Raw genomic sequence first — 19,009 nt, 5'->3', positions numbered from 1 at the left:
TTCTCCTTCACTACTCTCTATACCTCCACTGACAGGCCCATTCTCCTTCACTACTCTCCATACCTCCACTGACAGGCCCGTTCTCCTTCACTACTCTCTATACCTCCACTGACAGGCCCATTCTCCTCCACTACTCTCCATACCTCCACTGACAGGCCCATTCTCCTCCACTACTCTCTATACCTCCACTGACAGGCCCGTTCTCCTTCACTACTCTCTATACCTCCACTGACAGGCCCATTCTCCTCCACTACTCTCCATACCTCCACTGACAGGCCCATTCTCCTCCACTACTCTCTATACCTCCACTGACAGGCCCGTTCTCCTTCACTACTCTCTATACCACTGACAGGCCCATTCTCCTCCACTACTCTCTATACCTCCACTGACAGGCCCATTCTCCTCTGTTCTCCTCCACTACACTCCATACCTCCACTGACAGGCCCATTCTCCTCCACTACACTCCATACCTCCACTGACAGGCCCATTCTCCTCTGTTCTCCTCCACTGACAGGCCCATTCTCCTCTGTTCTCCTCCACTACTCTCTATACCTCCACTGACAGGCCCATTCTCCTCCACTACACTCCATACCTCCACTGACAGGCCCATTCTCCTCTGTTCTCCTCCACTGACAGGCCCATTCTCCTCTGTTCTCCTCCACTGACAGGCCCATTCTCCTCTGTTCTCCTCCACTACTCTCTATACCTCCACTGACAGGCCCATTCTCCTCCACTACACTCCATACCTCCACTGACAGGCCCATTCTCCTCTGTTCTCCTCCACTGACAGGCCCATTCTCCTCTGTTTTCCTCCACTACTCTCTATACCTCCACTGACAGGCCCATTCTCCTCTGTTCTCCTCCACTGACAGGCCCATTCTCCTCTGTTCTCCTCCACCACTATCTATACCTCCACTGACAGGCCCATTCTCCTCCACTACACTCCATACCTCCACTGACAGGCCCATTCTCCTCTGTTCTCCTCCACTGACAGGCCCATTCTCCTCTGTTCTCCTCCAATGACAGGCCCTTTCTCCTCTGTTCTCCTCCACTGACAGGCCCATTCTCCTCTGTTCTCCTCCACTACTCTCCATACCTCCACTGACAGGCCCATTCTCCTCCACTACTCTCCATACCACCACTGACAGGCCCATTCTCCTCTGTTCTCCTCCACTACTCTCCATACGTCCACTGACAGGCCCTCAGTCTGGCTCGAAAAACAAACAATGTTCTTATTTGCCTTGTTGTTGTTGTCCCTTCCAGAAAGATGTGGGAAGATGATGCCAACCCCCTTGCAATTGAGGGACAACAAAGAAAGACTCGCCGGCTTCGCTGCCCACATGTAAACGTAGTGTGACTATGTGTACACATGTCTTATGGGTGAAAGTAGCTGGTTAGGATACAGAGTCGAGTGGTAGGAAAAGTCTGACATCCATTCAATAAAAAGGTCAGCAGATGTTTTTCTAGGTTGCGTTTCATGCGTGCCATGTTTTTCCTTCTGCACAGAATAAGGGCAGGAAATGGGGAACAGTCCTTGCCGCTTCTCTGCTAGTTTTGACTGTTTGACACATTGCAGAGCATGGTGTGTGTTGACACATTGCAGAGCATGGTGTGTTTTGACACATTGCAGAGCATGGTGTGTGTTGACACATTGCAGAGCATGGTGTGTGTTGACACATTGCAGAGCATGGTGTGTTTTGACACATTGCAGAGCATGGTGTGTTTTGACACATTGCAGAGCATGGTGTGTGTTGACACATTGCAGAGCATGGTGTGTTTTGACACATTGCAGAGCATGGTGTGTTTTGACACATTGCAGAGCATGGTGTGTGTTGACACATTGCAGAGCATGGTGTGTGTTGACACATTGCAGAGCATGGTGTGTTTTGACTGTTTTGACACATTGCAGAGCATGGTGTGTGTTGACACATTGCAGAGCATGGTGTGTTTTGACACATTGCAGAGCATGGTGTGTTTTGACACATTGCAGAGCATGGTGTGTTTTGACACATTGCAGAGCATGGTGTGTTTTGACACATTGCAGAGCATGGTGTGTTTTGGCACATTGCAGAGCATGGTGTGTTTTGACACATTGCAGAGCATGGTGTGTTTTGACACATTGCAGAGCATGGTGTGTTTTGACACATTGCAGAGCATGGTGTGTTTTGACACATTGCAGAGCATGGTGTGTTTTGACACATTGCAGAGCATGGTGTGTTTTGACACATTGCAGAGCATGGTGTGTTTTGACACATTGCAGCGCATGGTGTGTTTTGACACATTGCAGCGCATGGTGTGTTTTGACACATTGCAGCGCATGGTGTGTTTTGACACATTGCAGCGCATGGTGTGTTTTGACACATTGCAGCGCACGGTGTGTTTTGACACATTGCAGCGCACGGTGTGTTTTGACACATTGCAGAGCACGGTGTGTTTTGACACATTGCAGAGCACGGTGTGTTTTGACACATTGCAGAGCACGGTGTGTTTTGACACATTGCAGCGCACGGTGTGTTTTGACACATTGCAGAGCATGGTGTGTTTTGACACATTGCAGAGCATGGTGACACGGATGTCAAATCCTGTTATAAGTAAAAGACCAGGTGTACCACTCATTTTCACTTTAATTCATCCTTTTTATGTTACTCCCAACTATTGTGAACAGAATGGGGGGGGGGGGGGGGGGGGGGGGGGGGGGTAGAACTAGTGTGTGAGAGAACAGAAGGGGGGGGTAGAACTAGTGTGTGAGAGAACAGAAGGGGGGGTAGGGGGGGTAGAACTAGTGTGTGAGAGAACAGAAAGGGAGGGGGTAGAACTAGTGTGTGTGAGAGAACAGAAAGGGGGGGGGGGGGTAGAACTAGTGTGTGAGAGAACAGAAAGGGGGGGTACTTTGCAGCATTTCGTGAGTGTAAAATCCTAGGCCTCCAGCCTGTAAAACAATAGATGGCTGTACAGGAGGATTAGGAGACAACACATGCCCAACAACAAAGACTAGGACAGCCTGAACTCCCAATACCACAGTAAAACTCAGCATTGTGCTAAGAATCTCTAGTCTTAATTTCCTACCGCGTTGTATATACGATCAAACAGACATCTGTTATGCTGTAGATTCTCACACACACACAGGCAGCATTAAGATCTGGGTTCTGTATCACTGTGTCTTTCATAAAACGGTTACATCTTAAGACCTTTGTGCAAACTGTATATGTTTCCAAGATGCATGACTACCGTAGCGGAGGGAAAAAACAGACACGTCTGGAACAAAGAGCCTATATGAACTAAAGGTTAACAACAGACACGTCTGGAACAAAGAGCCTATATGAACTAAAGGTTAACAACAGACACGTCTGGAACAAAGAGCCTATATGAACTAAAGGTTAACAACAGACACGTCTGGAACAAAGAGCCTATATGAACTAAAGGTTAACAACAGACACGTCTGGAACAAAGAGCCTATATGAACTAAAGGTTAACAACAGACACGTCTGGAACAAAGAGCCTATATGAACTAAAGGTTAACAACAGACACGTCTGGAACAAAGAGCCTATATGAACTAAAGGTATGTAAAAGGTTAACAGAACAAGATTAAAGAATATTGGAACCCAGAAGAAAATCTTGATTTGATTTGTTCGCAAAAAATGAAGTTAACAGTCTGACAAGACTAGAGAGTACTGTACACAACAGTATGTGATTTCACTAACAGTCTGACAAGACTAGAGTACTGTACACAACAGTATGTGATTTCACTAACAGTCTAACAAGACTAGAGAGTACTGTACACAACAGTATGTGATTTCACTAACAGTCTGACAAGACTAGAGAGTACTGTACTCAACAGTATGTGATTTCCACAGACAGCTTAAGATAGCCTGGCTAAAGCATGGTGAGCACAGCTTTCAGTCTGGTTCAACCAGGCTAAGTTTAGGAGGCAAGTTGAATGGAAAACCAAGCAGCCGTACAACATAAGACTATAGTGAAATAATGTGGTTTGAGCTGCACTAAGAGGAGTGACTCACTCCAGTACTCAACACAGCTCCTCAATATGGTTGGGTGGTATGCAGATGTTCATACCGTCATACCGTTTCTGTACCATACCGGGGTATACGGTATTACTGAATGTGCACAGAAGGGGGCGCTATTTCAGAATTGATTTACTTTTTATTATAAAATAAATATCCTTTTGTAGCAGTTGTTAATTGTATTATGTGGATGGTATCAATTCACCCAGTCATTACAAAGATACCGGAGTCCTTCCTACCTCAGTTGCTGGAGAGGAAGGAAATCGCTCAGGGATTTCACCATGAGGCCAATGGTGTCTCCTTAAAAACGGTTACAGAGTTTAATAGCTGCGATCGTTGAAAACTGAGGATGGATCAACAACATTGTAGTTACTCTACAATACTAACCTAATTTACCGAGTGAAGAGAAGGAAACCTGTACAGAATAACAAATATTCTAAAACATGCATCCTGTTTGCAGTAAGGCACTAAAGTAATACTGCAAAAAAAAATGTCAAAGAAATTCCCTTTGTTCTGAATACAAAGTGTTATGTTTGGGTCAAATCCAACACATCATTTCACTGAGTACCACTCTTCTTATCTTCAAGAATGGTGGTGGCTGGAGATGAATTCACCTTTCAGCAGGACGATATCCTAAACCACAAGGCCAAATATACACTGGAGTTGCTTACCAAGACGAACATTGAATGTCCCTAAGTGGCCTAGTTACAGTTTTGACTTAAATCGGCTTGAAAATCTGTGGCAATACTTGAAAATGTCTGTCATTGCAATGATCAACAACCAATTTGACAGAGCTTAAAGAATTTTAAATATTGTACAATCCAGGTGTGCAAAGCTCTTAGAGACTTACCCAGAAAGACTCACAGCTGTAATTGCTGCCAAAGGTGATTCAAGGTGTTTGAAAACTTATCTAACCAAGACACTGTATGTCTGTCACATAATTCATATTAATGAAGTTGGGCACAGGATACCACTAACTCCTCCCCTTCCTCTGGTCCCTCCCCTCTCCCCCTGCAGGCATCTACCTATTGGACATGATCTACATCGACTCGGCCTATCCGGCATCGGATAGCATCATCGAGACAGAGCAGAGGACCAATCAGATGAACAATTTGCTGAGGGTGATCTCTGACCTGCAGATGTCCTGTAAATATGGTAAGAGTACAACATTTCCCTCATTTTTACGGACAAGTCAGCTTCACCACACAAAAATAAATTGGTGTGCTCAACTCAAGTGTAGATTAAGTCTTCGGATGCCAGGTTAAGTAATACATGGTGAAAAGATGGAAAGCTATATGGTGTGTTAGATCAGTTATTCTATGCATGTTAGCAGCAGCAGAGGTAAAGCAACAGACTTGTTTCAGCGACAGAAGGCTATATAAACTCACCAAAAAAAGAAACGTCCTCTCACTGTCAACTGCATTTATTTTCATCAAACTTGTGTAAATATTTGTATGAACATAACAAAATTCAACAACTGAGACATAAACTGAACAAGTTCCACAGACATGTGACTAACAGAAATGGAATAATGTGTCCCTGAACAAAGGGGGGTTCAAAATCAAAAATCAAACAGTCAGTATCTGGTGTGGCCACCAGCTGCATTAAGTACTACAGTGCATCTCCTCCTCATGGACTGCACCAGATTTGCCAGTTCTTGCTGTGAGATGTTACCCCACTCTTCCTCCAAGGCACCTGCAAGTTCCCGGACATTGCTGCGGGGAATGGCCCTAGCCCTCACCTTCTGTTTCTACAGGTCCCAGATGTGCTCAATGGGATTGAGATCCAGGCTCTTCGTTGGACATGGCAGAACACTGACATTCCTGTCTTGCAGGAAATCACACACAGAACGAGCAGTATGGCTGGTGGCATTGTCATGCTGGAGGGTCATGTCAGGATGAGCCTGCAGGAAGGGTTCCACATGAGGGAGGAGGATGTCTTCCCTGTAACACACAGCATTGAGATTGCCTGCAGTGACAACAAGCTCAGTCCGATGATGCTATGACACACCACCCCAGACCTCCAAATCAATCCCGCTCCAGAGTACAGGCCTCGATGTAACGCTCATTCCTTCGACGATAAATGCGAATCCGACCATCACCCCTGGTGAGACAAAACCGTGACTCGTCAGTGAAGAGCACTTTTTACCAGTCTTGTCTGGTCCAGCGACGGTGGGTTTGTGCCCATAGGCGACGTTGTTGCCGGGGAAGTCTGGTGACTTCAACAGGCCTACAAGCCCACAGTCCAGCCTCTCTCAGCCTATTGTGGACAGTCTGGGCACTGATGGAGGGATTGTGCGTTCCTGGTGTGACTCGAGAAGTTGTTGTTGCCATCCTGTACTTGTCCCGCAGGTGTGATGTTCGGTTGTACCGATTCTGTGCAGGTGTTACACGTGGTCTGCCACTGCGAGGATGATCAGCTGTCCGTCTTGTCTACCTGTAGTGTTGTCTTAGGTGTCTCACAGTACGGGCTGTCGTGTCTTTGGCATAATTAAAAGTGAAGACTTATTTTATCAAATAAATTCTCTGTATTATTATTACGTGATTAAACTAATCATGTAAATGTAATTAACTAGGATGTCGGGCACCAAGGATAATCTTCAAATTACAAAGTTATAATTTTCCTAATATAACTTTCAGATATTTTAATATCTGACCAATTAGTCTTCTTATTAATGAATTATCCTTTCTCATTCAGTCTCATTCCAAATGTCGTAAATTGTTGGTTATCTGCACGAACCCAGCCTTTACTAGGAATCATCCATACAGCTTAATACTTTATTTACTAACTAACTAAATATTCACAGAAATGCACAAACAGTAGATCTGTTACTAACAAATTATAGTGAAGATTCCCTAGTGGGCTAAGCCGATATGACGGCTTGGTGGGAAAGACAAAAGGGGTCACTACATACAGTTGATAATTATATTAATTGAAATGCTAATCCTTTGCACATGCATGCTCACTCATTGGTAAGTAATTGCAATCAATATATATTTACGCACAGGTGTTGTTGTGATCTCTGTTGAAATCGTCAGTCCATCTGCTGGAGAGTCAGTTCATCATCGTGTCTTTCTCTCTCTTTGTTTCCCTGAAGATCAAACTATTTCGTGGTTAGTTTGAATACTTCAGAGTACCATTCAGAAATGGTCTCATAGAATAGATGTTTCGGTGGTTGTCGGTATCCTCATCCCAGGTTTACATAATTTCTAGCTGCAGACTAGTAATTAGTATCTAAGATTTGCTCTTATTCTTTAGGGATTGATAGTCTGAGTTTAACCATTTCCAGCCGTGTAGCCAATGCTCCATGTGGTATGGTTAGGAATTCAATAACTATGTGCAATCACAGCTCACGCTGTGGGTTTGCTTACTCTTGGTACTCAAACCTGTGCCACCTCAGTTTCCACCGAGATACGCGTGGTCTGAAGAGGATTTTCTTAGGAGGGGCTTTTATTCGTGATGCCTGATCATGTCTGTGCTCACGGGGGCGGGCCAATGACTTAGTTCAACTTTAAAGGGGAATTACAATTATCTCCCATTAAAAGTTTAACATCACATTACATAATTTCACAAATAGTTTCATCTTTACTCATTCATTGTATAAAATAATGAGATGCAAACCTCATAATGGAGGCACCTGTATAAACAGAGTTAGGGTAATGTGGCTGAAATTGTCTTTCATGAGGTCACAAACATGAGACAAAACGGACCGGGTCGTACCTGGCTTCTCCACCGACCGTTTACACATTCTCCAAAATATGGATATTTTTTCCAGTCTCAAATTCTGGAATGTAGCAGAATTTGGCGGGAGTTCCTTTGTTCTACTGTGGAACTCTCTCTCTCCCTACTGCATGAAAAGGGGGAGAGAGTCCCCGCCAGGAATTTAGATAACAGAACCTGGGTGTAGGAGAGAGTGAGAAGCTATGATCTATACCCAGAAAGGACCACATCATGACAGGACATTTCAATGTATTGCCCTGGCCACGTCTGCAGTCTTCATGCCTCCTTGCAGCATGCCTAAGGCACATTCACGCAGATGAGCAGGGACCCCGGGAATCTTTCTTTTGGTGTTTTTCAGAGTCAGTAGGAAGGCTTCTTTCATGTCCTAAGTTTTCATAGCTGTGACTTTTATTGCCTACCGTCTGTAAGCTGTTAGTGTCTTAACGACCATTCCACAGGTGCATGCTCATTAATTGTTTATGGTTCATTGAACAAGCATGGGAAACAGTGTTTAAACCCTTTACAATACAGATCTGTGAAGTTTTTTGGATTTCTACAAATTATCTTTGATAATCTTTGCTGAGTTTAGTATATACCAGTTAGAGAAGGATTTCCTTATTGTCAGCTTCACCACCTCAGCCACAATCACCCACAGACACTCTCAAATACTCTCTTATCGATGAAGGGATTTTCAAACTACTGAGCCCAACTGAGCTAAACTGTAATGCACTGGCCTGGCTGCATCCACCATAGTTGCTGGAAAGGACATATCAGATCCAGCACAGTTTGATTTGGGAATGCATAATAGTGTTAACACTAGAACCGCCAACGGCCACTGACGTTTGATTTAGTAAAGAAAATAATACTGAGTGTCGCAGTGTTGTGGCGTCACTACAGCCTGGGGTTCGATCCCAGGCTGTGTCACAACCAGCCGTGACCAGGAGTCCCATAGGGCGGCGCACAATTGGCCCAGCATCGTCCGTGTTAGGGAAGGGTTTGGCCGGGGCTCATCGCATTCTAGCGACTCCTTGTGGCGGGCCAGGCGCCTGCGGGCTGACTTCGGTCGTCAGTTGAACAGTGTTTTCCTCTGACACATTGGTGCAGTTGGCTTCTGGGTTAAGCGTACGGGTGTTAAGAAGAGCGGTTTGGCGGGTCATGTTTCGGAGGACGCATGACTCAACCTTCGCCTCCCGAGCCCATTGGGGAGTTGCAATGATGAGACAAGATCGTAATCACAGAGTTTGGGGAAAAAAGTGGGTTAAAATTACCCCCCGTTGGTACCCAGCCAGGCTCCAAGACAATGTGCTGTAGGACCTTGGTACCCAGCCAGGCTCCAAGACAATGTGCTGTAGGACGTTGGTACCCAGCCAGGCTCCAAGACAATGTGCTGTAGGACATGGGTACCCAGCCAGGCTCCAAGACAATGTGCTGTAGGACGTTGGTACCCAGCCAGGCTCCAAGACAATGTGCTGTAGGATGTGGTACCCAGCCAGGCTCCAAGACAATGTGCTGTAGGATGTGGTACCCAGCCAGGCGCTAAGACAATGTGCTGTGGGACGTTGGCACCCAGCCATTGTGGCGGTAATGTGACATTCTCTCCTCACTGAATGAATAACACATGGATGAATGGCTGATAATTGTGCACCTTACTTCACAATCAAATTTAAATTAGGCCTAACTGAATGATGATGAGGTTGATTTTAATTTTGAGACGCAATAGTGTAATGATGAGTTTGTTATGCCTATTTATCAGCGGCAAATCATTTGACTTCACACCTTTTGGTATCAGAAGCTGTTATGGGACTGTTTGATTTACAATAACTCTATTACTAATCAAATGTATTGTAAGGGAAACGAAAACATGCTACATGTCCAGTAGTCATTTAGAATAATGCAAAACATCTCATTGACTCAATACAGGGAAGCAAACAATGACAGCCCACTGCATGAATGACACATGGATGACGAACTACACCCTAACTATACCAAAACGAACTTCACACATAATAAGAGTGAGCCTACATGGCAAGATTAAATTGACAATAATATGATGAGTGACAATATTAGGCCTTAGCAGTTGTCAAATTGTACATGAAGAGATGGGCAAAGTAGAATATTTAGATTTCTATATAGTAGCTGAAAGAGCTTCTGCAGTTTCTATAACACTTACCTTTGTCAAATAACTCTCAGAATTCATGAAAACTGTGTGCAGTACAACCAATTTGTTTGTGGGGTTTGCTCACATAAAGCGCCGAAGATGTGTGCTGACGGTGGACCCAAACAGCGTAAAGAAAGACTAGATTTGATTTAATTCGTAAAGGCACTGGGTATAATAATGGCACAATAGTGTCTGATACAATCAACAAATTACTTTTTATATCTTTTATCAGGAATATATTTCCACAAATATTTATTTTCTGCAATTCATCATTTACAGTTGTTCATGCACTAGTGCTTCTCTTTAGGAATACTGGAAATAATTTCACCTGCATACCAGTATTATCAATTTAGTTTCTAATTTGTCAAAAGGACTTAATTGGACTTTATTAGTTACTGTAACTCTTACTAATCAAATCTACAAATAAAGTTGATCAAACGGATTACACTGTAATGTTTTTATTGTAATAGAAACGAAACTAGGCTATTTAGGCCTACGCTTTTTCTGTGACTTTCTGTAGAATTATACAAAACATGTCGTTGACTCTATGTGATTGATATCTGATGCCTATGCTAAAGAAACGCAACAACAACTTTCTCAACATTCTCTAGAGGGCACTGATAGACCGAAAGGCCAGGCGGGTTCGAGTGTTAAGTGATATGAATGTTCCCTCAGGCCTGTATGATGGTAGTCCTGCTGTCCTTGTATGTACATCATCTTTAAGTTGCCTGTGTTTTGAAGATACTTTTAGTTAGACAACACTGGCAAGAGCAAGCAAATGTTTACTCCTCATTTCTACATTGGAACTGTGGAACAGATCTCAGATCCAAGATGTCTCTTCTACTGAAACAAGACTGAGCTCATGAACCCTAAAGTGTTGCAATAATGTTTATGAAAGCCCATCAAATCCTGGCCTGGCATAAGACTTTTACAGTATATATGAAACGTTGTGCAGAGTAAAGAACAAGCACAGTGAAAACGAAGGAGAGGTTTATTAATTCCAGTTGTAGTTGGCCTCGCTGCCATGGCAACACTGTTAGCGGAGTTGGTTTAAATAAAGTAAATCCCTCATCGACGCACACAGAGATGAGCGGCAAGGCCAATGCCAGCGAGGTTCCGAGAACTTCCCCAGGGCCCGAACAAAATGGCAACCGCATGGGGCCGAAATGCACACATGTACAACCTTAACCCCGTACGACAGCTGGTAACAGCATTAAGATGCAACAACCAAACCGCCCAGTGTTCGCCCCCAGAGCTTACACGTCATGTCTCTCACGTACTGCCGGCTAGCCATTTGCTTCACTCGGACCAGACTTTGAGGATAGAACGAGGGAAGGATTACCCAGACTTCTCAGATGTTCATTTGCGTTAGAAGTAGAGTGCTGCTGATTAGAGGAATTAGGAGGAGACTGTTGCCGATGGGAGGGGTTAGGAGGAGACTGTTGCCGATGGGAGGGGTTAGGAGGAGACTGTTGCCGGTGGGAGGGGTTAGGAGGAGACTGTTGCCGGTGGGAGGGGTTAGGAGGAGACTGTTGCCGGTGGGAGTGGTTAGGAGGAGACTTGCCGGTGGGAGGGGTTAGGAGGAGACTGTTGCCGGTGGGAGGGGTTAGGAGGAGACTGTTGCCGATGGAGGGGTTAGGAGGAGACTGTTGCCGATGGGAGGGGTTAGGAGGAGACTGTTGCCAATGGGAGGGGTTAGGAGGAGACTGTTGCCGATGGGAGGGGTTAGGAGGAGACACTGCTGTCCGTGTTGCAGTAAATGTAGCTCAACAAACCACATTAAGAGGAAGACAATGAAGTGTTCCAAACCATTTATCTCTCTTGCTCTCTCTCTCTCTCACCGTCTGTCTCTCACTTGGTCTCTCTTGTCTTACTGTTTGTTTTTTGTCTTCCTGCTACCGTCTCTCCTTTCCCCACACCACTTTCCCTCTTCACAGATCACCTGGTGACCCTCCCCCATGTTCAGAAGTATTTAATGTCCGTGCGCTATATCGAGGAGCTTCAGAAGTTCGTTGAGGACGACAACTTCAAGTAAGTTGAGTCTGACCCCCTTCTCCCCCACCAACATACCTTTCGCACACCCCCACACACACACACCCCCACACACACACACCCACACACACACACACCCCCACACACACACACACACCCCCACACACACACACACCCACACACACACACAGGCGGTGGGGGTGGGGGGGGGGCTGGGCTGTGCATCATGACAGGGGAGCTCATTCCTCCAGTGGCTCTAATGAGTTCTTCAGGCATATATTGTAGATACAGAGTCTGCCTTGAGGGAGCGCGACCAAGCGTGGCCCCGGAAACGCAGAACTTCTGACGGGGGCTTGATTTAAAGCCGGAGCCGGCTCCTGGAGCTCAACTGTGAAAGACATGCACTGCTGGGACTGACAGGGGGAGTCCCAAGATGGAATCTTACAGATCGTTTCGTTTTGGAGACAGTCTTCTTTTTTTTTTGCGACCTGAATTTTTCGGTGGTTGACAGTCTGCTCGCTCAGAATTTGTTTGTAATTATATCAACACGTTAACCCGACCTCCAGACATTTTTAATTAGGCTAGTAAATATTAGGGCTAATAAAACGAATTGTTTTCATTGATAACATTGGATTTACTTTGAGTGTGGCAGGATTAGGTTTATTTTTTGTCTTAAAATGAAAAGCCGTGACAAAAAGCACGTGGGGTCTGAACTACTGAAGCCTATGTTATTATGTGAAGGACTGCAGTGCAAAAAGCACGTGGGGTCTGAACTACTGAAGCCTATGTTATTATGTGAAGGACTGCAGTGCAAAAAGCACGTGGGGTCTGAACTACTGAAGCCTATGTTATTATGTGAAGGACTGCAGTGCAAAAAGCACGTGGGGTCTGAACTACTGAAGCCTGTGTTACTATGTGAAGGACTGCAGTGCAAAAAGCACGTGGGGTCTGAACTACTGAAGCCTATGTTATTATGTGAAGGACTGCAGTGCAAAAAGCACGTGGGGTCTGAACTACTGAAGCCTATGTTATTATGTGAAGGACTGCAGTGCAAAAAGCACGTGGGGTCTGAACTACTGAAGCCTATGTTATTATGTGAAGGACTGCAGTGCAAAAAGCACGTGGGGTCTGAACTACTGAAGCCTATGTTATTATGTGAAGGACTGCAGTGCAAAAAGCACGTGGGGTCTGAACTACTGAAGCCTATGTTATTATGTGAAGGACTGCAGTGCAAAAAGCACGTGGGGTCTGAACTACTGAAGCCTATGTTACTATGTGAAGGACTGCAGTGCAAAAAGCACGTGGGGTCTGAACTACTGAAGCCTGTGTTACTATGTGAAGGACTGCAGTGCAAAAAGCACGTGGGGTCTGAACTACTGAAGCCTATGTTACTATGTGAAGGACTGCAGTGCAAAAAGCACGTGGGGTCTGAACTACTGAAGCCTATGTTATTATGTGAAGGACTGCAGTGCAAAAAGCACGTGGGGTCTGAACTACTGAAGCCTGTGTTACTATGTGAAGGACTGCAGTGCAAGTGACAGTTTCATTGAAATTCTTACCACCATGAACAGATCGCTATGAGGTCTTCATCTCCAAGTCCTTTATTGGGGTAGTATAGGACCATTGTTTGGCTTTTCAGAAGTGAAGACAGTAGTGTGTCCTGGGCAGAAGGATTTGGCATGACCCAGTACGGATGACAAAGTGGTCTGAGAAGTAATCTAACCCCACAGAACCAGGTTTCTAAATCAATATTCATCTCAAATAAAACCATTGTCCAGATTATGAACACCGTACTGTACAAATAAAACTAGTGTCCAGGACACTAACTATACTGTACAAAGGAAACTAGTGTCCAGAATAGGAACCCTGTACAAATGAAGCTAGTGTCCAGAATTTGAACCCTGTACAAATGAAACTTAGTGAACATTCACTGTGGTCTACTGTACTGTAGACAATCTAGACGGTCTATGTCTCGCTCTCTGTTCTAGACGTCAAAGAGATGGAGAGGCCGCCGCTCCTCTCTATACAAAAGGGATGATTTAAAGGGGCAATCAGAAGTTGAAACGATAACACAGAATACCCCCCCCGCCACTGTTTCTGTAAAAAGCTGAGGGATGAGGCTGGAGAAACCACTCTCAAATTCATAGACAGAGCTATGGATGCAAGGCCTCACCATCCATGATATCTAAATTATAGTTTGAACCACGTTATGAGGCTATAATAGTGTTTGTTTACATTTACTTTGTTTACAAACATTGGAATAAAACAAGCTTATATTTTGGGGGTTCTGATTGGGGTACGGCAGTTGAACTGAGTTTACGAGGCATTTTATAAATTATATCCTTCAAGAATCAATAGGTGTGTGTGTATGTGTATGTATATGTATATGTATATATATATATATATGTATATATATATGTCCCAAAAAATGAATGTAGCAACTGCAGATCTCAGCTTGAAATGATTCCAGCTCATTGGACTAGAGGACTGTGTTTAGATCCCCGGCATTAGTGATTGGCCAAGAGAGGATCTCCTCCGCCAGGGGGATGACAGCGTACGTTAACATGGACGCCCGCCAAGCACAGCAGCTCTCCCGCTACATTTGAGTTAAGTACGATATGTTTGTGGAGGAAAATGTAAAGCACATGTCACAAAATGTTGTTTTTTTAGAATCCCAGCCGTGTTCTAGTAAAGATAAATATTATTGCGAGCATAAACCCCCCCCCCCCCCTCAGAGCTCAGCCTCGTATGCACTCCTGCTAATGAGTTAAATATGAAGTCCGGCTTGTTTTGAGACTCTCTCTTGGTAGGTGTCGTTGAGCTGTGAAGGTCTACATTCCTACTGTAACCAACCTGTCATTGATAAGACTGATTAGAGCTCCGGAGCGGTGGGAACAGGTCTGTCTGTTGCCCTTAGGATGCCAAGTTCGATTCTCGCTCAAGGACCTTGCAATGGCCGCCCGAAACGCCACACAAACTTTGATATGCCCGCTAGGGTCTTTACAAAAGTAACACCTTACGTAATCAGATTGCTTTTTTGTTTGTTGAGTAACTAGTAATGTAACGCGTTACTTTGGGTAATATAATAAGTTACTTTGTCAAGTAACCGAGGGTGCGTGTACGTGCGGTCTAACCAGAACTGGCGGTTCGAGAGAAAGATTTTGAATGGAAAGATGATGGATATCTGTACAGATGTTTGACTTGCAAAAAAAAGAAAATTGTCCTAATATCTGAAAATCGTCCTAATATCTGAAAATCGTCCTAATATTGAGTTGCACCCCCTTTTGCCCTCAGAACAGCCTTAATTTGTCGGAGCATGGGACTCTACAAGGTGTTGCAAGCGTTCCACAGGGATGCTGGTCCATGTTGACTCCAATGCTTCCCACGAGTTGTCAAGATGACTGGTAGTGGATCTCCACTCCAAATAGCTCGTTCCATCTCATCCCCACAAATGCTCAATTGGACTGAGATCATGGTGTCTGGGCAGGACACTGCCGTAAACTGATTTCACTGTCATGTTCGTGGAACCATTCCTGGACAATCCTAGCCTTGTGGCATGGGGTATTATCCTGCTAATATATATATATATATATATATATATATTTGCAGATGGATACACTGCTGTCATGAAAGGATGCACCTGATTGGCAATGATGTTTTAGACATCCTGTGGAATTCAAAACATTGCTCCACTTTCATCAAGAGGCCCAATGTGTGCCGTGGAAACATAGCATCACACCACCACCACCACCAGCCTGCAATGTTGAGACGCTGCGTGATGGAAGCATGTACTCGTGGTTTTCTCTATACTCTAAGTCTTCTCATCAGCGTGAAACAGCAGGAACCGGGATTCATCAGCCCAGGCAATGTTTTCCAATTCTCCAGTGTTTTTGTTCCTTCAACTACAGTTTCTTTTTTTTTTGTATGCTGAAAGAAGTGGAACTCTCTAAGGTCATTGGCTGCCTTACCCCATTCAAGGTACGACAAGTTGCGCATTATTTTATGGGTCTTTGGACACCAATGTTGTACTGGACTGTCAGTCTGTCCTCTTTCATCAATGACCTGTTTTTCGACCACTGGCCTGCCGTTGACTGGATGTCCTTTGGGTGGTGGACCATTCTTTATACACACGGGAAACTGTTGAGCGAGAAATCCCCAGCAGCATTGCAGTTCTTGACACACTATAAACGGTGCGCCTGGCACCTACTACCATACCCAGTTCAAAGGCACTTATATATTTTGTCTTTCCCATTCACCCTCGGAATGGCACACACACACACACACACAATCCATGTCTCAATTGTTTTAAGGTCTAAAAATCCTTCCTTAACCTGTCTCCTCCCCTTCATCTACACTGACATCAATGTGACATCAATAAGGGATCCTAACTCTCACCTGGTCAGTCTGTCAGGGAAAAAGCAGGTGTTCCTAATGTTTTGTTCACTCAGTGTATTTGGCTAATTTAAGCAGATGAAAAGAGAAACTAGTGAATGTATAATGAAAGATAATGTATCGTGAAAGTAAGCAAAATAACAAAGCGAGTTATATAAGGAGTTACAATGCGAAGTAATATTGTAAAGTAACACGTTACTTTTGTTAACTGTAACACTGGGTGCAATGCACACAGGCATCAGAAGATCTGTTGGCCTTCAGGTTCTGTGGGCAGCTTGGAACCCAGCAGATCTGTTGGCCTTCATGTTCTGTGGGCAGCTTGGACCCCAGCAGATCTGTTGGCCTTCAGGTTCTGTGGGCAGCTTGGACCCCAGCAGATCTGTTGGTCTTCATATTCTGTGGGCAGCTTGGAACCCAGCAGATCTGTTGGCCTTCATATTCTGTGGGCAGCTTGGACCCCAGCAGATCTGTTGGCCTTCAGGTTCTGTGGGCAGCTTGGACCCCAGCAGATCTGTTGGCCTTCATGTTCTGTGGGCAGCTTGGACCCCAGCAGATCTGTTGGCCTTCATGTTCTGTGGGCAGCTTGGACCCCAGCGGATCTGTTGGCCTTCAGGTTCTGTGGGCAGCTTGGACCCCAGCAGATCTGTTGGCCTTCATGTTCTGTGGGCAGCTTGGACCCCAGCAGATCTCTTGGCCTTCATATTCTGTGGGCAGCTTGGACCCCAGCAGATCTGTTGGCCTTCATGTTCTGTGGGCAGCTTGGACCCCAGCAGATCTGTTGGCCTTCAGGTTCTGTGGGCAGCTTGGACCCCAGCAGATCTGTTGGCCTTCAGGTTCTGTAGGCAGCTTGGACCCCAGCAGATCTGTTGGCCTTCAGGTTCTGTGGGCAGCTTGGACCCCAGCAGATCTGTTGGCCTTCAGGTTCTGTAGGCAGCTTGGACCCCAGCAGATCTGTTGGCCTTCAGGTTCTGTGGGCAGCTTGGACCCCAGCAGATCTGTTGGCCTTCAGGTTCTGTGGGCAGCTTGGACCCCAGCAGATCTGTTGGCCTTCAGGTTCTGTGGGCAGCTTGGACCCCAGCAGATCTGTTGGCCTTCATGTTCTGTGGGCAGCTTGGACCCAAGCAGATCTGTTGGCCTTCATATTCTGTGGGCAGCTTGGACCCCAGCAGATCTGTTGGCCTTCATGTTCTGTGGGCAGCTTGGACCCCAGCAGATCTGTTGGCCTTCAGATTCCGAGGACTGTTTCACATATCTTAACATGAGCTACCATTGCATTGTCATGACAACCTTATATCTATGTCTGTATGCAATATGGCCTCAATGGAAAAACACATGGCAATAGTATTACTCTTTTAATGTGAAGAGTATTTATTACCTACGGCTATGTTTTTCTTTTATACATTTTTCTGCGTTGGAACTTTTGAATGGTCTGTTGTTGAAATTACCACCAGGGACACCTGAAGTCAATATTCAATTAATTATCAGCAAGCTGGAGTGGTTCCAACAAACTTAATGCACCATAGTACACGTCGGTCGGAAGCTCTGCCGGGGCAGTCCCGTTAGTTCTCTCATATACTGCTTACACAGACAAGTTATATTTGCATGATTTATATTTATTCATCATTAGCTTTTGGTTCATGCATGTGACCGACAAATACCTCACGAGAGGCCTCTTTTTTCCACGCTGAGACCTTGAAACTGAGATATCCCTTTCCATTCTCAAAACAATGTTCTGGGCATACTTCCAAATTGCTTATACTGATGGTGAGGATTCCTCCCAGGCACGATCAATCAGTCACTTGCATGAACCCAGTCGAATTGGTTATTAGAAAAGCACAAATACAAAATATTCCTTCAAAGGTCACTCAAATTATCTCATTTCAGAGCATCAAACTACTGCATTAAAAAAAAAATATCTGGAGAATGCAAGCTGTGGGTGTAGATTCTACAAGAGGTTTGCACACTTTTTAGGAGCACAGCTCAAAATATACAACTATACTGAACAAAAATATAAATGCAATATGTAGTGTTGGTCCAACTTTTCATGAGCTGAAATAAAAAATCCCCTAAACTTTCCATACGCACAAAAAATACTATTTTACCTCAAATGTTGTGCACAAATGTGTTTACATCACTGTTAGTGAGCATTTCTCCTTTGCCAAGATAATCCATCCATCTGACAGATGTGGCATATCAAGCAGCTGATTAAACAGCATGATCATTACACAGGTGCACCTTGTGCTGGGGACAATAAAAGGCCACTTTAAAATGTGCAGTTTTGTCACCCAACACAATGCCACAGATCTCTCAAGTTTTGAGGGAAGAGTTCAATTGGCATGCTGAATGCAGACATGTCCACCAGAGCTGTTGCCAAAGAATTGAATGCTGCCTCCAACATCGTTTTAGACAACTTGGCAGTACGTCCATCCGTCCTCACAACCGCAGACCACATGTAACCATGCCAGCCCAAGACCTCCACATCTGGCTTCTTCACCTGCGGGATCATCTGAGACTAACCACCCCGACAGCTAATGAAACTGAAGAGTATTTTTGTCTGTAATAAAGACCTTTTGTGGGGGAAAACTAATTCTGATTGGCTGGGCCTGGCTCCCCAGCCAGGGTGGGCCTGGGACTGCATAGGCCCACCCATTGCTGCACCCCTGCCAAGTCATATAAAATCCATAGATTAGGCCCTAATGAGTTTATTTCAATTGACTGATTTCCTTA

At 44.9% G+C, this 19,009-nt stretch overlaps 1 protein-coding gene across 1 annotated transcript in view; it reads left to right on the top strand.

The window, feature by feature from the left end:
- The window catches only part of LOC139409832 (ras-specific guanine nucleotide-releasing factor RalGPS1), a 268,460-nt gene that overhangs the window by 200,802 nt on the left and 48,649 nt on the right, over positions 1–19,009 (top strand). Inside the window, exons 9-10 of the mRNA XM_071155218.1 lie at positions 5,038–5,175; positions 11,836–11,929. Of these exons, the coding sequence (XP_071011319.1) occupies positions 5,038–5,175; positions 11,836–11,929 (232 nt within the window). The remainder of the gene's footprint in view (positions 1–5,037; positions 5,176–11,835; positions 11,930–19,009) is intronic.

Source organism: Oncorhynchus clarkii, chromosome 5, assembly GCF_045791955.1.
Source record: "Oncorhynchus clarkii lewisi isolate Uvic-CL-2024 chromosome 5, UVic_Ocla_1.0, whole genome shotgun sequence".
NCBI lineage: Eukaryota > Metazoa > Chordata > Actinopteri > Salmoniformes > Salmonidae > Oncorhynchus > Oncorhynchus clarkii.
The sequence above is the reverse complement of the archived record's forward strand: the minus strand, read 5'-3'. Positions and strand labels throughout refer to the sequence as shown.